General features: G+C 61.4%; 1 protein-coding gene across 2 annotated transcripts in view; it reads left to right on the top strand.

The window, feature by feature from the left end:
* CHD3 (chromodomain helicase DNA binding protein 3) overlaps nucleotides 1-12,083 on the top strand; it is an 86,931-nt gene extending 74,848 nt beyond the window's left edge. For both annotated transcript variants that reach the window (XM_068424772.1, XM_068424771.1), the window contains exons 31-41: nucleotides 679-841; nucleotides 2,109-2,221; nucleotides 3,044-3,173; nucleotides 3,285-3,383; nucleotides 3,661-3,774; nucleotides 3,855-3,963; nucleotides 6,261-6,393; nucleotides 8,003-8,198; nucleotides 10,147-10,310; nucleotides 10,914-11,040; nucleotides 11,617-12,083. In XM_068424772.1, the coding sequence (XP_068280873.1) occupies nucleotides 679-841; nucleotides 2,109-2,221; nucleotides 3,044-3,173; nucleotides 3,285-3,383; nucleotides 3,661-3,774; nucleotides 3,855-3,963; nucleotides 6,261-6,393; nucleotides 8,003-8,198; nucleotides 10,147-10,310; nucleotides 10,914-11,040; nucleotides 11,617-11,720 (1,452 nt within the window). In that variant the 3' untranslated portion in view covers nucleotides 11,721-12,083. The remainder of the gene's footprint in view (nucleotides 1-678; nucleotides 842-2,108; nucleotides 2,222-3,043; nucleotides 3,174-3,284; nucleotides 3,384-3,660; nucleotides 3,775-3,854; nucleotides 3,964-6,260; nucleotides 6,394-8,002; nucleotides 8,199-10,146; nucleotides 10,311-10,913; nucleotides 11,041-11,616) is intronic.
* The last annotated feature ends 7,720 nt before the right edge of the window (nucleotides 12,084-19,803 follow it).

Here is a 19,803-nt window from a genome sequence, read left to right as displayed (position 1 = left end):
CCAGACCCCTGGGTCACCCCCCTGGACACCTGGGTCACCCTCCCTGGACACCTGGGTGTCCCTCCAGACACCTGGGTCACCCCCCCTGGACACCTGGGTGTCCCCTCCAGACACCGGGGTCACCCCCCTGGACATCTGGGTGCCCCCCAGCCCTGTGGGTGCCCCCTCACCCCCGGGTACCCCCCCAGCCCTGGGTCCTCCCCCACCCCCTGGGTGCCCCCCCACCCCTCGGTGCCCCCCACCCCTGGGTGCCCCCAGCACTGGGTGCCCCCCAGCCCTGGGTGTGTGTCCCCACCCCTGGGTGCCCCCCCCAAGACCCCTGGGTGCCCTCCCACACCTCTGGGTACCCCCTCCCACCCCTGGGTGCCCCTCATCCCTGGGTACCCCCCCAGCCCTGGGTACCCCCCCAGCCCTGGGTGCCCCCCCCCCGCCCCGGGTGCCCCCCACCCCCGGGTGCCCCCCAAGAGCCCTGAGTGCCCCCCCCACACCCCCGGGTGCCCCTCCAGCCATGTGGGTACCCCCCGCCTTGTGTCCCCCCCCCCAGACCCTTGGGTACCCCCCCCGCCCCGGGTGCCCTCCCACACCTCTGGGTCCTCCCCCCAAGACCCCTGGGTGCCTCCCCACACCCCCGTGCCCCCCCCACCCTTGGGTGCCCCCCAGCGCTGGGTGCCCCCGCAGGTGCAGGAGTTCGAGCACATCAACGGGCGCTGGAGCCTGCCCGAGCTGGCCCCGGAGCCCAGCGCCGACTCCAAGCGCTCGTCCCGCGCCTCGTCCCCCGCCAAGACGTGTCCCCCCAGCCCCGAGCAGAGCGGCCCCCCCAGCCCCGGCCCCCCCACGCCCGGTACCCGGGGACGGGGACATGGAGGGGGGACGGGGGGGTGGGGTGGGGACAGGGATGGGGACAGGGGGGACATGGGGGACCCAGGGGACAGGGGATGGAGGAGACACAAGGGACATCGGGGACATGGGGGATGGGATGGGGACAGGGGATGGGGGGGACACAGGGGACGGGGGACATGGGGGATGGGATGGGGACATGGGTGACAGGGGGGACATGGGGGACAGGATGGGGACAGGGGATGGGGGGGACACAGGGGACAGGGGACACACAGGGAACGGGGTTATGGGGGATGGGATGGGGACAGGGACATGGGGGGACATGGGGGACAGGGATGGGGACAGGGACACAGGGAGGGACATGGGGGACACGGTGAGGGGACATGGGGGATGGGATGGGGACAGGTACACAGGGACGTAGGGGACAGGATGGGGACAGGGGATGGGGGGGACCCAGGGGACAGGGGGTTATGGGGGATGGGATGGGGACAGGGATGGGGGGGGACATGGGGGGATATGGGGGATGGGATGGGGACAGGGACAGGGGGGGACATGGGGGACAGGGATGGGGACATGAGGACATGGGGACAGGGGATGGAGGGGACCCAGGGACAGGGGGGCATGGGGGATGGGATGGGGACAGGGACGGGGGGGACATGGGGGGACAGGATGGGGACATGGGGGATGGAGGGGACACAGGGGACAGGGGGGACATGGGGTACAGGGGGGATATGGAGGATGGGGACAGGGACACGGGGGGACATGGGGGATGGGGTGGGGACAGGGACAGGGGGACATGGGGGATGGGATGGGGACACGGGGGGGGGACAGGATGAAGATATGGGGCTGGGGGACATGGGGTGGGGATGTGGGGGACAGGATGGGGACAGGGGGATTGGGGGGGGGACCCAGGGGACGGGGGGGGACATGGGGGATGGGATGGGGACATGGGGACAGGGGATGGGGGGCAATCGGGACAGGGGGGATATGGGGAATGGGATGGGGACAGGGACATCAGGGACAGGATGGAGACACAGGGACAGGGGACGTGGGATGGGGACATGGGGGTCAGGATGGGGATGGGGACATGGGGGACATGGGACAGGGACACAGGACATGGGATTGGGATGGGGACAGGGGGGACAGGGGACAAGGACACTGGGGACAGAGCATGGGGACACGGGGACACGGGGGACACAGGGTCCTGGGGGACAAGGGGACACGGGCAGGGGGCTGGGGACACCCCATGTCCTAACGTCCCCTGTCCCCAGCCACGCCGGCGCCCAGCGAGCGCGGGGACGGGCCAGGGCCACCCCCGGACAGGGACGACGGTGACACCAGGGACGAGAAGGAGCCCAAAGGCCCCGAGAAGATGGAGACGGAGGTGGGTGACAGGGCTGTCCCCAACCCTGTCCTCCCTGTCCCCAACCCTGTCTCCAGTCATGTCTTCCTTGTCCCCAACCCTGTTCCCACCCCATCCCCACTCATGGCCCCCCAACCCTGTCCTTGTCCCTGTCCCCAACCCTGTCTCTGTCCCCAACGCTGTTGTCACCCTCCTGTTCTTGTCCCTGTCCCCTCTCTGTCCCCTTCCCCCACCCTGACCCTGTGTCCGTGTCCCTGTCCCTGTCCCCAATCCTGTTCCCTCTCTCCCCATCCCTGTCCCCTGTCCCTGTCCCCTCTGTCTGTGTCCCCTCTCTCCCCATCCCTGTCCCTGTCCCCTCTCCCCATCCCTGTCTCCTCTGTCCTTGTCCCCTCTGTCCCTGTCCCCTCTGTCCTTGTCCTCTCTGTCCTTGTCCCTTCTCTCCCCATCCCTGTCTCCTGTCCCCTGTCCCCTCTCCCCATCCCTGTCCCCTGTCCCCTCTGTCCCTGTCCCCTCTGTCCCTGTCCCCTCTGTCCTTGTCCCCTCTCTCCTTGTCCCCTCTCTCCTTGTCCCCTCTCTCCTTGTCCCTTCTCTCCCCATCCCTGTCCCCTCTCCCTATCCCTGTCCCCTGTCCCCTCTGTCCTTGTCCCCTCTGTCCCTGTCCCCTCTCTGTCCCCATCCCTGTCCCCTCTGTCCCTGTCCCCTCTCTGTCCCCATGTCCCCTCTATCCCTGTCCCCTCCCCACCATTGTCCCCACGTCCCCCCCTGTCACTCCAAGGGTGCAGGGCGGGGGGATGTCACGACAGGGGAACCCGAGGTGCCACCTTCCCCTCCCTGTCCCCTCAGCCCCCTGTCCCCGAGGTGCCACCGTCCCCGGGCGACGGCAGCGAGGCCGAAGGGCCGCGGAAGGGGGAGGACGAGGAGGGACAGCGGGAGCCCGAGGCCGAAGGGCCCCCGGCCCGCGAGGAGCGACCAGGTGAGACCCCCCCCACCCCACCCCGGGTGGCGGGGTGCCCCCCACCCCTCCAGGGGACATCTGGGTGTCCCCCCACCCCTCCAGGGGACATTCGGGTGTCCCCCCCCGCAGGCGCCGAGGCCGAGAAGGGTCCCGGGGGCGAGAAGGGCGACGAGAAACCCCCCGAGGAGGAGCCCAAGGAGCGGCTGGGGGACCCCGACCCTAAACGAGGTGCCTGGGGGCGGGGCCTGGGGGGGGAGGGGGCGTGGCCTGAGGGTGGGGGCGTGGCCTGAGGGTGGGGGGTGGGGTTTAAGGGCAGGGCTGCGCCTGCAGCGCTCTGCTGCTTAATTGTGCCGCGTTCACTCTGAAGCCTACTGATGGCTGAGACCTGCGGATGTTTTCCTGGTGGCTCAGGGGGGCTGGGGGTGGTTTGGGGGGGGCAGAGGATTGTGGTGACCCCCCCTGTGTCCCCCCGTGTCCCCCCGTCACCCCCCACCCCCCCACGCAGAGGAGGCGAAGGCCGAGAGGGAGCCCAAGCTGGAGCCGCGCGCCAACGGCCGGCGGGACGACAGGGCCGAGAAGCCGCGGTTCATGTTCAACATCGCCGACGGCGGCTTCACGGGTGAGCGGGTGACACTGGGGGGACACAGAGGTGGGGGACACGCCGGGGGTCCCACGTACCTGACGCCCACCCCACCCCAGAGCTGCACACGCTGTGGCAGAACGAGGAGCGCGCCGCCATCTCCTCGGGGAAGCTCAACGAGATCTGGCACCGGCGCCACGACTACTGGCTGCTGGCCGGCATCGTCCTGTATCCTTCCGGCACCCCCCTGGCACCTCCCTGGCACCCCTGGGTGTCCCCCCAGACACCTGGGTCCCCATGTCACCCCTGGGTCTCCCCCAGACACCTGGGTCCCCCCCAGCGCATCTGGGTCCCCCTGTCACCCCTGGCTCCCCCTGTCACCCCTGGGTCCCCCCCCAGACACCTGGGTCCCCCTTGTCACCCCTGGGTCCCCCCCAGACATCTGGGTCCCCCTGTCACCCCTGGGTGTCCCCCCAGACACCTGGGTCCCCCCCAGACACCTGGGACCCCCCCGGCACATCTTGGGTCCCCCCCATGGGTGCTGTCATCCTCCCCGGGGCCGATGGCAGTGGCAGCACCAAGGAGGGTGACACCAAGGTGGGGGGTGACCCATGGGTGGGGTCTGTGGGTGGTGGTGATGTTGGGGACAGCGGTGATGGTGGCACTGGGGACAGTCTTTAGGGGGAGGTGAGGTGGGAGGAGGAGGTGACGTTGGGGACACGGTGACACTGGTGGCTGTCCTTAGGGGGAGGTGAGGTGGGAGGAGGAGGTGACGTTGGGGATGTGGTGACACGGTGACACTGGTGGCTGTCCTTAGGGGAAGGTGAGGTGGGAGGAGGAGGTGACGTTGGGGACACGGTGACACTGGTGGCTGTCCTTAGGGGAAGGTGAGGTGGGAGGAGGAGGTGACGTTGGGGACATGGTGTCGTGGTGACACTGGTGGCTGTCCTTAGAGGGGAGGTGGGAGAAGGAGGTGACGTTGGGGACAGGGTGACACGGGGACAGGGTGACACAGTGACAGTCCTTAGTGTGCAGCCACAGCTCTGTGTGCTGGGCAGGGGATGACGGGGGGGGATGAGAGGGATGTTGGGGACAGGGTGACGCGGTGACATCGTTGCGGTGACTTGGTGACGGTGAAGTCGTGGTGGCGCAGTGACAGTGACGTGGTGGTGACGGTGACGTGGTGGTGACAGTCCCTAACGTGCATCCACGCCTCTGTGTAATGGCTGGGTGATGACCTGGGGGGTGCTGGGGACAAGGTGACACGGTGATGGTGACATGGTGACAGTGATGGTGATGGTGACATGGTGACGGTGACATGGTGACAGTGATGATGATGGTGTCATGGTGATGGTGATGGTGACACGGGGTAGTGACGAGGCGGCAGCTCTTGGCACTCAGCCACATCTCCATGTGCTGGATGTGGGGGCTGAGGGGGACGTTGGGGACAGGGTGACGTGGTGACAGTGATGGTGACATGGTGACAGTGATGGTAATATAGTGATGGTGACACGGTGACAGTGATGGTGACGTGGTGATGGTGATGGTGACACGGGGTAGTGACGAGGTGGCAGCTCTTGGCACTCAGCCACGGCTCCGTGCGCTGGATATGGGGGGTGAGGGGGACGTTGGGGACAGGGTGACACGGTGATGTGGTGATGGTGACAGTGATGGTGACAGTGATGGTGATGGTGACGTGGTGATGGTGACGTGGTGATGGTGATGGTGACGTGGGGATGGTGACACGGGGGTAGTGACAAGGCGGCAGCTCTTGGCACTCAGCCACGTCTCCATGTGCTGGATGTGGGGGGTGAGGGGGACGTTGGGGACAAGGTCACATAGTGACAGTGATGGTGACGTGGTGATGGTGACGTGGTGATGGTGACATGGGGATGGTGACACGGGGGTAGTGACAAGGCGGCAGCTCTTGACACTCAGCCATGGCTCCATGCGCTGGATGTGGGGGGCAGGGGGACGTTGGGGACAAGGTCACATAGTGACAGTGATGGTGACATGGTGATGGTGATGGTGACGTTGTGATGGTGACACAGGGGTAGTGACGAGGCGGCAGCTCTTGGCACTCAGCCACAGCTCCATGCGCTGGATATGGGGGGTGAGGGGGACGTTGGGGACAGGGTGACATGGTGACAGTGATGGTGACATGGTGACAGTGATGGTGACATGGTGATGGTGACGTGGTGATGGTTACAGTGATGTGGTGATGGTGACACGGGGGTAGTGACGAGGCAGCAGCTCCTGGCACTCAGCCACGGCTCCGTGCGCTGGATATGGGGGGTGAGGGGGACGTTGGGGACAAGGTCACATAGTGACAGTGATGGTGACGTGGTGATGGTGACATGGTGATGGTGACATGGTGACAGTGATGTGGTGATGGTGACACGGGGGTAGTGATGAGGTGGCAGCTCTTGGCACTCAGCCACGGCTCCGTGCGCTGGATATGGGGGGTGAGGGGGACGTTGGGGACAGGGTGACATGGTGACACGGTGACAGTCCTTAGCGCGCAGCCACGGCTACGCCCGCTGGACGGACATCCAGAACGACGGCGCCTTCGGGGTCATCAACGAACCCTTCAAGGGCGAAGCCTCCAAAGGGAACTTCCTCGAGATGAAGAACAAGTTCCTCGCACGCCGCTTCAAGGTGAGCGCACGGGGGCGGCACTCGCACGGGGGTGGCACTTGCATGAGGGTGGCACTCGCACGGGGGTGGCACTCGCACGGGGGTGGCACTCACACGAGGGTGGCACTTGCATGGGGGTGGCACTCGCACGGGGGTGGGGCGAGGAGCACATGTGGCAGCTGCTTCTGTGCACAAGAGCCTCACACAAGGGCCAGGCTCGTGTGAGGGCTGGGCTTGCACGAGGGCCTTGCACGAGGGTCTGGGCACAACAGGTTCTTGCACAAGTGCCCAGGCCTGGGGAGGGGGTGGTGGGAGGTGGCCATGGAAAGGGGGCGGGGCTTGCACATGGGCCGCGCACAAGAGGGTGACGGTTGGCCAATGAGGGGCTGCGTGTAGGAGGGGTGTGGGAGGAAGAGGGTGGGTGGTCAGGGGAGAGTTGGGTGCCCCAACGCGTGGGTCCCCTCTGGGTGGTGGGGGTGGGGGTGAGGTCAGAGTTGGGTGCTCCAAGCCATGGGCGAGGTCAGAGTTGGGTGCCCCAACGCCTGGGTTCTTCCTTGGCCTTGTTGGGGTGTGAGGTCAGAGTTGGGTGCCCCAACACCTAGGTCCTTCCTTGACCCTCTTGAGGTCTGAGGTCAGTTGGGTGCCCAGACATGTGGGTCCCCTCTGGGTGTTGTTGGGGCCTGAGGTCAGCATTGGGTCCACTCTGGACTCTAGCGATGGGTGACGTCAGAGTTGGGTGCTCCTACACCTGGGTCCTTCCTTGGCCTTGTTGGGGTCTGAGGTCAGTTGGGTGCCCCAACACGTGGGTCCTTCCTTGACCTTGTTGAGGTGTGAGGTCAGAGTTGGGTGCCCCAACATGTGGGTCCTTCCTTGACCTTGTTGAGGTGTGAGGTCAGAGTTGGGTGCCCCAACACGTGGGTCCTTCCTTGACCTTGTTGAGGTGTGAGGTCAGAGTTGGGTGCCCAGACACTTGGGTCCCTCCTTGACCTTGTTGAGGGGTGAGGTCAGAGTTGGGTGCCCCAATACATGGGTCCTTCCTTGACCCTCTTGAGGTGTGAGGTCAGAGTTGGGTGCCCCAACACCTGGGTCCCTCCTTGACCTTGTTGAGGTCTGAGGTCAGCGTTGGGTGCCCCAACACCTGGGTCCTTCCTTGACCTTGTTGGGGTGTGAGATCAGAGTTGGGTGCCCCAACACCTAGGTCCTTCCTTGACCCTCTTGAGGTCTGAGGTCGGTTGGGTGCCCAGACACTAGGGTCCCCTCTGGACCTTGTTGGGGTGTGAGGTCAGTTGGGTGCCCAGACTCCTGGGTCCTCTAAGGCATGGGTGAGGTCAGAGTTGGGTCCCCTCTGGACTCTAGCGATGGGTGACGTCAGAGTTGGGTGCCCCAACACCCGGGTCCTTCCTTGACCCCGTTGAGGTCTGAGGTCAGCGTTGGGTCCCCCCTGGACTCTGGTGACTGGTGAGGTCAGAGTTGGGTGCCCCAACACCTGGGTCCTTCCTTGGCCTTGTTGAGGTCTGAGGTCAGCGTTGGGTCCCCACTGGACTCTGGTGACTGGTGAGGTCACGGTTGGGTGCTCCTATACCTGGGTCCCCCCCGCCACCCCTCTCCCTCCCCCTCCCGCCCTCCCCAGCTGCTGGAGCAGGCGCTGGTGATCGAGGAGCAGCTCCGGCGCGCCGCCTACCTGAACATGACGCAGGACCCCAGCCACCCCGCCATGGCCCTCAACACCCGCTTCGCCGAGGTCGAGTGCCTGGCCGAGAGCCACCAGCACTTGTCCAAGGAGTCGCTGGCGGGCAACAAGCCCGCGAACGCCGTCCTACACAAGGGTAAGAGGCGGGGGGGGCCGGCGGCACGCCCGGCGCGGACGCCCCGTGTAGCGCCTCGCTCCTCTGTACCGCGGCTCTCGATCATTAAAGTGGGGTTCTCCTCCCAACCGGCTCCCGGTGTATCCTTGCTCTGCGTGCGCTTTCTGGCGGCCGGAGGGAGGGCGAGGGGGGCGAGGGGGGCGGCGGGGCAGCTGCTGGAAGGTCCCTGAGGGGGTTTCCGGGGTGTGAGTAAACCTGGAGTAACCTCAGAGTAAGCTCGGAGTAAGGCGGGGGTGTGGATTTAGGGCGGCCGAGGGGCTTTGGGGTGCGTGAGGAGCAGGCGGGTGCCTCTGTCGCTTTGCGCTAAGATGTTATCTGCTGAGTATCTGTCGTGTAAGTCTGGAGTATGTCACTAGTATGTCCCGTGTACTTCTGGAGTATGTCATGCATTTGCCTGGAGTATTCTGGGGGCATGGAAGGAGTATATTCTGAGTATCCCGGTGGCCAGAGTATCCCTGGTGCATGTAATGAGTAAGCCTGGAGTAATGCTGATGTACGGGTGGGGTGTCCCTGCTTGCATGTAACGGCTTTGCCCGGAGTATCCCTGGGGCGTGGACACTGTTTTCCCAGAGTACTTCTGTGTATGCCCAGAGTATCTCTGGCAGATTTAATGAGTAAGCTTGGAGTACTCCGGAGGAATGTGCTGAGTAAGCCCAGAGTATCTCTAGTGTCTTTAATGTCTTTGCCAGCAGTCTCACTGGAGTAAGCAATGAGTATCGTTGGTGTAGGCTGATGGATTTGTGCAGAGCATGTCTAGGGTATCTGATGAGTATTTCCTGAGTAGCTTTAACAGGCCCTTAGCCGTGTACCTGGAGGATCTGGGGCCTGTGTAACAAGTATCCCCAGAGTATCGGTAATGTGGCTGCAGCCTCTTAGCCCTGAGGCGGGAGCAAGCGATGAGGATGCCCAGAGTATCTCTGGTGCGGCTATAGTGTGGATCTGGAGTATCTCTGGTGTATCCCTGGAGTATCTTTAGTGTGTCTAAGGAGTATATCCAGAGTATCTCCAGAGTGCTTAAAGAGTGTATCCAGGGTGTCTAAGGAACATACCCAGAGTATCTCTGGTGTATCGACAGAATATGCCCAGAGTGACTAAGGAGTATACCCGGAGTATCTCAGGTGTTGCTAATCGTTATCCCTGGAACAGCTCTGGTGTGTCTAGAGAGTTTACTGGGGTGTGTAAGGAGTATGTTTGGAGTATCTCCAGTGTAGTCACAGCATAGACCCTCCAGTGCCGAAGCGATATGCTTGGAGTATCTCTGGTGTCTCTAAAGAGTGTACGCAGAGTATCTCCAGTGTGTCTAGACAGTAGAGCTGGAGTATGTAAGGAGTACGCCCAGAGTATCTCTGGTGGGTCTGAGGACTGTGCCCAGAGTGTCTAAGGAGTAGATCTGGAGTATCTCTGTGTCTAAAGAGTATGTCTGGAGTATCTCTGGTGTGTCTAAGGAGTATACCCAGAGTGTAAAGAGTAAACCTGAAGTATCTCCAGTGTGTCTAGGGAATGTATTCAGAGTAAATAGTCCAACCTCCAGTGTGTTTAAGGAGTAGACCTGGAGTGTGTAAGCAGTACACCCGGAGTACTCCCAGTGTACTCAAGGCTCATACCCAGAGTACCTCTGAGTCCTCCCACCCTGGAGCATGCTCCCACTCCCCGCTGCTGCATCCCCCCAACTAGGTGTATCCCTTGAGTAGCTCTCAGGCTTCCCCTCCCTCTCCCCTCCCCTCCTCTCACGTGAGTATCTCCACCCCCACCACCCCCCCGCTTCCAGTAGCCTCTGAGTAGCCTCTGAGTAACCTATGAGTAACCTATGAGTAAGTTGTGAGTAGGCCCAGGGCGGCCCCCCGACGCTGACGGGCCCCTCCCGCCCCTCTTTCTCCCTCTCTCTCTCTCTCTCTCTCCCGGGTGCCAGTGCTGAACCAGCTGGAGGAGCTGCTGAGCGACATGAAGGCGGACGTCACCCGCCTGCCCGCCACCCTCTCGCGCATCCCCCCCATCGCCGCCCGCCTCCAGATGTCGGAGCGCAGCATCCTCAGCCGCCTCGCCAGCAAGGGCACCGAGAGCCACCCCCCGCCCGTGAGTCACCACCACGGGGACCCTCCTCCGCCCTGGGGACATCCCTGCCCTGGGGGATTGGGCACCTTGCGGACAGCCGGCACCCTGGGGACACCCCTCGCTTTGGGGATGGTTCTTGCCCTGGGGACATCCTTTTCTTGGGGACATGCCCCCAACTTGGGGACATCCCTCACCTTAAGGACTTCCCACCTTGGGGACATCCCACCTTGGGGACACCTTTTCCTTGGGGACACCTCTCACTCTGGGGACATCCCCTGCCTTGAGGGACAGTTGTGTCCCCCCCTGCCTACTTTGAGGTCAGTCTACCTTGGGGACATCCTTCACCTTGGGGACATCCTTCACCTTGAGGACCCCCCCCCCGCCCCACCTAGGACACCCATTACCTGGGGACCCAGATTGGGGACACCCTGCCCCCAGGGCCACCCCCTTGGGGACAGCCCTGGCTTGGGAACACCTTCAGCCCTGGGGACACGAGGGGATGCTCCTCCCGTGGGGACACTCGCCCCATCCAGACCTCTCCAGGAGCACCTCCCCCTGCCCCATCCTGGTGGCAACAGGGTGGCAGCGGGGCGGGGGGTGACAACGGTGTCCCCATCTTTGCAGACCTTCCCGCCGGGGCCCTACGCCACCCCCCAGAGCTACGGGGGCACCTTTGGGACCCCCCCGGCCGGAGCCCTCCCCCCTGGAGGGGCCAACTACAGCCAGATGCCACCCGGCTCCTTCATCACTGGTGAGCACCCGGACCCCTGGGGCCATGGGTGGGGGCACCCAGATGCCTCGGTCCATGGGTGGGAGAGCTTGGACATTGGGTCCATCAGAGAAGAGTCCATGGGTCCATGGGTGGGTCACCTGGACGTCTGAGTCCGTCAGAGAAGGGTTCCTGGGTCCATGGGTGGGGTCACCTGGACGTGTGGGTCCATCAGAGAAGGGTTCCTGGGTCCATGGGTGGGGTCACCTGGACGTGTGGGTCCATCAGAGAAGGGTTCCTGGGTCCATGGGTGGGGTCACCTGGACACCCAGGTCCATGGGTGGGGTCACCTGGACATTGGGTCCATCAGAGAAGGGTCCATGGGTGGGGACACCCTGATGCTTGGGTCCATGGATGGGGTCACCTGGACATCTGGGTCCATGCTGGGGTCACCTGGACATCAGGTCCATCAGAGAAGGGTTCCTGGGTCCATGGGTGGTGACACCTGGCTCTATCAGAGGGACACCTGGGTCCCCAGGAGGGTGTCAGTGTGTGGGGGGGTGGGTGTCTGCCCCCCCCCCCCACCCAACACCTGGGTGTCCCCCCCCCCACCCACAGCCGCCGCCAACGGGCCCCCGGTGCTGGTGAAACGGGAGCGCGAGGCCGAAGGGCCGGAGAAGAAGGAGCCGCGCGGGGGCGAGGTCATCTGCATCGACGACTGAGACGGGGGGGGGGCCGTGGGGGGCCCCCCCTCCCCCACCCCCGCCCCCTCCCCAACCCAGTGGGGGGAGGGGAGGGGGGGGCCCCACACTGCCAAAAATGCCTCGTTTCACCCTAAATCCGGTGCGGTGGATGGGGCAGCACCCATGGGTGGGGGTGTGGGGGGGGTGACGAGGACCACTGCATCTATAAATATGAATATATATATATATCCCCGGGGGCGGGGGCGGGGGGGGACACCCCGGTGGCCGGGTGGCTCCGGTGTCCCCCCCCCGGGGTCCCCCGGTGTCCCCAGGGCCCCCCCCCACCCTCGGGGCTCGGGCACTTGTTTAACCGCAGCAGAATAAAACCCGGTTCCTTGGCTACGGCCCCGGCTCCGCCCGTCCCTCGGCGTCACCGGCACCCGCGGGGGTGGCACGGGTCACCTGCCGTGGGGCCATGAGGTCATGGGGGTGGGCAACCCTGCGGCATGGCCACCAGCAGGCATGGGGGTGGTTGTGGGGATGGCTACAGTCATGGCCACCATGGGGATGGTCAGTGGTGTGGTCGTGGCCACCATGGGGGATGGTCAACTGTGTGGTCATGGCCACCATGGGGATGGTCAATGATGTGGTCATGGCCACCAGCAGTCAAGGGGATGGCCAGTGGTGGGGTCGTGGGGATGGCTACAGTCATGGCCACCATGGGGATGGTCAATGATGTGGTCATGGCCACCAGCAGTCAAGGGGATGGCCAGTGGTGTGGTCATGGGGTTGGCTACAGTCATGGCCACCATGGGGATGGTCAATGGTGTGGTCGTGGCCACCAGCAGTCAAGGGGATGGCCAGTGGTGTGGTCGTGGGGTTGGCTACAGTCATGGCCACCATGGGGCTGGTCAACCCTATGGCATGGCCTCCAGCAGGCATGGGGGTGGTCGTGGGGGCGGCTACAGTCATGGCCACCATGGGGATGGTCAACCGTGTGGTCATGGCCACCAGCAGGCATGGGAGTGGCCAGTGGTGTGGTCGTGGGGATGGCTACAGTCATGGCCCCCATGGGGATGGTCAATGGTGTGGTCATGGCCACCAGCAGACAAGGGGTTGGCCAGTGGTGTGGTCATGGGGATGTTACAGTCATGGCCACCATGGGGATGGTCAACCATGTGGTCATGGCCACGATGACGGTGCTGATGGTCACCTGTCATGGGTCCATGACGTCATGGGGGTGGGCAACCCTGCGGCATGGCCACCAGCAGGCATGGGGGTGGTCGTGGGGACGGCTGCAGTCGTGGCCACCATGGGGATGGTCAGTGGTGTGGTCGTGGCCACCATGGGGATGGTCAATGGTGTGGTCATGGCCACCATGGGGATGGTCAATGGTGTGGTTGTGGCCACCAGCAGTCAAGGGGATGGCCAGTGGTGTGGTTGTGGGGATGGCTACAGTCATGGCCACCATGGGGATCATGGTGAGGCATGGCCATGGGGGAGGGGGCCAACCAGCCAAACCTCTCCTGTTCTGGTGGCCACCAACTAAAGAAGCCGACGCTCTCCCGCGCCTTCTCCATGGTTTATTCATCCCTTCCCCGCTCTCCCCGGCCAAGGCAGCGCCCGGGGGGTCTTCAGGGCGTTGAGCTGGTTCCCTCCTCCATCGGTTGGACCAAAACCAGCCGTGGCCACCGAAGGGCTCCTCGAGCCGGCCAGCCTCAGCGCTCGCTGGCTTCTGAGGTTGTTCCAGCACTGGCCAGGACTTCTCCAGACCTAACTTGACTACTTCTGGAGGGGTTTAAGACTGGACATGGCACTTAGTGCTACGGTCTGGTTGCCATGGTGGTGTCAGGCCAATGGTTGGCCGCGGTGACCCCAGAGGCCTCTTCCGACCTCATCGACTCTGGGCATCTCATGTCGAGTCTCGGTCTCAGCTTCTGCCACCGGAGCACCTCGGAGGTGGCCTCCTCCTCCTCCTCCAGGCTGTCCTCAGAGCTCCTGGCTGACAATATGGCTACCACCGGCGTCTGGAGGTCCATGGTTGGCTGACGCTGGCGGGGTTTGGCTTTGGGCGCCTTCGCCGCCTTCGCCGCCTCCACCGCCTCCACCACCCTGGCCACCTCCGCCGCCTTGGCCTCCTCCGCCGCCTTGGCCGCCTCGATGTCAGCGAGGACTTTCTCCAATGTTCCTACTCCAGCTCCTCCTGCCCCCTCCTGGCTCTGTGGTGGGACTTGGTCTTTGGCTTTGGCCTTGGCTTGGCCTCGCTGGAGCTTCTTCTTGGCGGAGGAATCCTGCCTCGGCCTGGAAGGACACAACGGGGGAGGTCTGCCTGAGGACGTGATGGGTCTGGCCACCAGCAGTCAAGGGGATGGCCACTGGTGTGGTCATGGGGATGTTACAGTCATGGCCACCATGGGGATGGTCAATGGTGTGGTCGTGGCCACCAGCAGTCAAGGGGATGGCCAGTGGCATGGTCATGGGGATGTTACAGTCATGGCCACCATGGAGATGGTCAATGGTGTGGTCGTGGCCACCAGCAGTCAAGGGGATGGCCAGTGGTGTGGTCATGGGGTTGGCTACAGTCATGGCCCCCATGGGGATGGTCAATGGTGTGGTCATGGCCACCAGCAGTCAAGGGGATGGCCAGTGGTGTGGTCATGGGGATGGCTACAGTCATGGCTCCCATGGGGATGGTCAATGGTGTGGTCATGGGTATGGCTACAGTCATGGCTCCCATGGGGATGGTCAATGGTGTGGTCATGGCCACCAACAGTCAAGGGGATGGTCACTGGCATGGCTACAGTCATGGCCCCCATGGGGATGGTCAATGGTGTGGTCGTGGCCACCAGCAGTCAAGGGGATGGCCAGTGGCATGGTTGTGGGGGCAGCTACAGTCATGGCCACCATGGGGCTGGTCAGCCGTATGGTCATGGCCACCACCAGTCAAGGGGATGGCCAGTGGCATGGTCAGGGAGATGGCTACAGTCATGGCCACCATGGGGATGGTCAATGGTGTGGTTGTGGCCACCAGCAGTCAAAGGGATGGCCAGTGGCGTGGTTGTGGGGACAGCTACAGTCATGGCCACCAGCAGTCAAGGGGATGGCCAGTGGTGTGGTCATGGGGATGTTACAGTCATGGCCACCATGGAGATGGTCAATGGTGTGGTCATGGCCACCAGCAGTCAAGGGGATGACGATGAAGGGCGAGTGGTTGGGGGTGGGGAACGGGCTCTTGCTGGGTCAGGAGATCACAACCTCATGGAGTAGTTTGGGTTGGAAGGTCCATCTGCCATGAGCAGGGACATCTGCAACCAGATCAGGTTGCTCCAAGCCCCACCCCACTTGACCTTGACCCCTTCCAATCATAGACTCGTTTGGGTTGGAAGGAACCTTTAAAGGTCCACCAGAGGTCCAACCTCCCCCTGCCATGAGCAGGGGCATCTTCAACTAGATCAGGTTGCTCCAAGCCCATCCAACTTGACCTTGGACACTTCCAATCATAGACTAGTTTGGGTTGGAAGGAACCTTTAGAGGTCCATCAGAGGTCCAACCTCCCCCTGCCATGAGCAGGGACATCTTCAACCAGATCAGGTTGCTCCAAACCCCGTCCAACCTGACCTTGAATGTTCCCAGAGATGGGGCATCTCCCACCTCTCTGGACATCACCCTGAGCCTCCAACCTCACCTGGCCAAAGGCCTTTTCTTCTTCTGTCCCTTGACCTCCCAGAACCGCGGTACTTCAGCTTCAAGCCAGCCTGGAGGAGGAGGGAAGACAGAACCAAGAGCACCCCCTGGAACCAGAAAGGAGACACCTGGTCAGAAGAGCATCTCTGTGACACTGCCAGCTCTGGTGACACCTGGGGGGGGCGCTCAGGCCTCCTCCCCAGATGTCTTCTCCCCTCATGGCCACCCTCACACCGCCTCCTGCCCCGGGTCCCCATTTCTGATGTGTTTTTTTCCATCATCATCAATCATCATCATCAATCATCATCATCATCATCAATCATCATCAATCATCATCAATCATCATCATTATCATCATCATCAATCATCATCAATCATCATCGTCAATCATCGTCAATCATCATCAATCATCATCAATCATCATCATCATCATCAATCATCATCAATCATCATCATCAATCATCATCATCATCAATCATCAATCATCATCAATCATCAATCATCATCAATCATCATCAATCATCATCAATCATCATCATCAATCATCATCATCATCATCAATGATCATCAATCATCATCATCATCAATCATCATCATCATCATCATCATCATCAATCATTGTCATCATTAATCACCATCAATCATCATCATTAATCATCATCATTAATCATCATCATCAATCATCGTCATCATTAATCATCATCATCATCATCATCATCATCAATCATCATCATCATCAATCATCATCAATCACCATCAACAATCATCATCAATCATCAATCATCATCATCATCATCATCATCATCATCTCCAGGGTTGGGAAGGAGCCACTTTGCTCGTCCTACCGTGTATGATAGGTGGCAGATGTTCTCTCTTCATCTCCTTCTCCTCATCAGAGATCCGTGTCAAGCTCTTGAGAAGAACAAGCCTGGACTGCGGTTTGGTCACGGTCTCTACTCCAAACCTGGAAACAAGGAGAAGACACCGACGTGAGCCAGGGCACCACCCAGCCCTGGCCGCTCCCCGCGACCACAGGCACATTTTTGGTGCTGGTGTTTGCCCAACCCCGCCATGGTTCTCCCAACCCCACCATGGTCCTCCCAAGCCCACCACGGTTCTCCCAAGTCTACCATGGTTCTCCCAACCCCACCATAGTTCTCCCAAGCCCACTGTGGTCCGCCCAACCCCACCATAGTTCGCCCAACCCCACCACGGTTCTCCCAAGCCCACCATGGTTCTCCCAAGCCCACCATGGTTCTCCCAACCCTACCATGGTTCTCCCAAGCCCACCACGGTTCTCCCAACCCCACCATGGTTCTCCCAACCCCACCACGGTTCTCCCAAGCCCACCATGGTTCTCCCAACCCTACCATGGTTCTCCCAACCCCACCACGGTTCTCCCAACCCTACCATGGTTCTCCCAACACCACCATGGTTCTCCCAACCCCACCACGGTTCTCCCAAGCCCACCATGGTTCTCCTAAGCCCACCATGGTTCTCCCAACCCCACCATGGTTCTCCCAAGCCCACCATGGTTCTCCCAAGCTCACCATGGTTCTCCCAACCCCACCACGGTTCTCCCAAGCTCACCACGGTTCTCCCAAGCTCACCATGGTTCTCTCAAGCCCACCACGGTTCTCCCAAGCTCACCATGGTTCTCTCAAGCCCACCATGGTTCTCCCAAGCCCACCATAGTTCTCCCAAGCCCACCATAGTTCTCCCAAGTCCACCACGGTTCTCCCAAGCTCACCATGGTTCTCCCAACCCTACCATGGTTCTCCCAACCCCACCACGGTTCTCCCAAGCCCACCATAGTTCTCCCAAGTCCACCATGGTTCTCCCAACCCCACCATGGTTCTCCCAAGCCCACCATGGTTCTCCCAAGCCCACCATGGTTCTCCCAAGCCCACCATGGTTCTCCCAAGTCCAAACGCTACGTTGAGCTACAGCCGCCAACGTACTCACTTGGGAAAGGCGATGACCCGGCCGGAGAAAGTCAGGGAGGCCACAGGTATCGTCCGGGACACCACCGTGTCCATCAGCAGGGGGACCTGCAATGGAGGAGCACAAAGGTGGCAGGATGTTCTCAGCATGGCTGAGGCACTCAATATTGGAGGACACCAAAGATGGCAGGATGTCCTCAACATGGCTGAGGGACTAGATATCAGAGGCCAAAGATGGCAGGATGTCCTCGTTGTGGTTGAGGCAGTAGACATCAGAGGAGCCCAAAGATGGCAGGATGTTCTCAGATGTCCTCAACGTGGCTGAGGCACTGGATATTGGAGGTGGCCAAAGATGGAAGGACGTCCTCAATGTGGTTGAGCCACTCAATATCAGAGGAGCCCAAAGATGGAAGGACGTCCTCAACATGACTGAGACACTCAATATTGGAGGAGGCCAAAGATGGAAGGATGTCCTCAATGTGGTTGAGGGACTAGATATTGGAGGAGCCCAAAGATGGAAGGATGTCCTCATTGTGGTTGAGGGACTAGATATCAGAGAAGGCCAAAGATGGAAGGATGTTCTCATATGTCCTCAACGTGGCTGAGGCACCGCCCACACCGCGGAGAAGCCAAACCACTCACCTTAAAAACAGCTTTCTCCAAGGTCTCCTTCCCGGACAACAGCCCCAGGAAGTCGTAGTAGAACTTCATCTGCACCTTCGTGCCCTCGATCAGCAACACCCCGATGTCCCGTAGGACCAGGGCCACGTTCTCACCCTTCCCCAGGCAGCAAGAGAGGAGGGACATGGTGCCCTGGATGCAGTCCTCCACCTTCTGCCGGGACATGCCGGTGGCCACGGCCACCTTGGCGTATTTGAGGGGCTCCAACTCCTTGTTGCCTGGGGAGAAGCACATGAGAAGGTTGGAGATGTCACCTGGTGGCATCTTCAAGGGCTGCATGTCACGGTCTTGGAAAAACACCACCCCCATTTTTGGACCTTTAGAGAAGCATTTCAGACCCAGGGTTTGATCCACCATCTTACCGGGCAGGTAGGACTTGTCGTCCACCAGGTTGTGGACATCCGTGAGGTTCCTGGCCAGGTGAAACACGGGCCTCTGGACTGTCACCACCTCGTCTTCAACCTGGATCCGTTCTCGGATGACGTCGAAGGAGCCGAGGGCGGGAATTCGGACCCCCTGGAGCAGAAGAGAAGGGTGAGGGTTGACCAGAGGGAAGGTCTAGAGGTGTCCCTGACCAAGGATGGTGCTTTGGGTTGGTAGAGGCACCAGCCAGGGTCGGGGGGAGAGCTTTGGAGAGGAGATGCCAGGTCCTTCTCCAGCAGCGCTGGAGGTAGAAGCAGCCCGAGGGCATCCAGGGGGTCTCCAGTGACCAGGAACAGCCCTGTTGTGGTCCACCACCACCTACCCCAGGTGACACCACCACCTACTGCAGGTGACACCACCCGTGCACGAGCCCTGTTTGTCCGTCAGTGGGGACTTTTGGGGTGAGTTTCTTGCTTTTTGAGGCAGAGGAAGAGGACCTGCAGGTCATGGCCCAGGGCCCTGGAGACTCCCCACCCCTCTGGGTGGCCAAGGAAAATGGTGGGTGTCAACCTACCTTGCCCTGCATGAGCTGTTCCTCAATGTAGTAAGCCACCATGTCCCAGATGGCTTTTCGCTCTGGAAAGCAAAGGAAAACCAGGTCATGCTCCCCGTCCACCGACCCTCAACCCTCCACCACCCCCTGAGCTGTGGTGCGGTGGCAGATGCAAAGTGTCACCACCACCCCCCCCCCAGCCCCAGATGAAGACACCCCCCTGAGATGGCCACAGTGCTGAGTCTCGTCCATGCAACGCTGCAACCGTTGGGTCACCACAACCTTTGGGAAGTCACAACTATTGTGTCACCACAACCTTTGGGACATCACAACTGTTGGATCACCACAACCGTTGGGTCTCCACAACCTTTGGGAACGTCACAACTGTTGGGTCACCACAACCTTTGGGTCACTGCAACCACTGGGTCACTGCAAATGCTGGGTCACCACAAGCTTTGGGACATCACAACTGTTGGTTCACCACAACCTTTGGGTCACTGATACTGTTGGGTCTCCACAACCTTTGGGACATCACAACTGTTGGTTCACCACAACCGTTGGGTCTCCACAACAGTTGGGGCTCCACAATCTTTGAGTCTCCACAACTGTTGGGTCTCCACAACTGTTGGGTCACCACAACCTTTGGGACATCACAACTGTTGGGTCTCCACAACATTTGGGTCTCCACAACCTTTGGGACATCACAACTGTTGGGTCACCACAACCACTGGGTCTCCACAATCTTTGGGTCACCACAACCGTTGGTTCTCCACAACCTTTGGGTCACCACAACCTCCCTGCGGTGGCTGTGGGTGCCTGTACCTTCAGCGGTGATGCTGGGCATCATGGTGGGGTTCAACCCATCCCAGAAGTCCTTGTGTGTCCCCGTCACACTCAG

The sequence above is a fragment of the Nyctibius grandis genome, unplaced genomic scaffold, assembly GCF_013368605.1.
Source record: "Nyctibius grandis isolate bNycGra1 unplaced genomic scaffold, bNycGra1.pri scaffold_71_arrow_ctg1, whole genome shotgun sequence".
Taxonomy (NCBI): Eukaryota; Metazoa; Chordata; class Aves; order Nyctibiiformes; family Nyctibiidae; genus Nyctibius; species Nyctibius grandis.
This window is presented reverse-complemented; position numbering and strand designations above follow the sequence as displayed.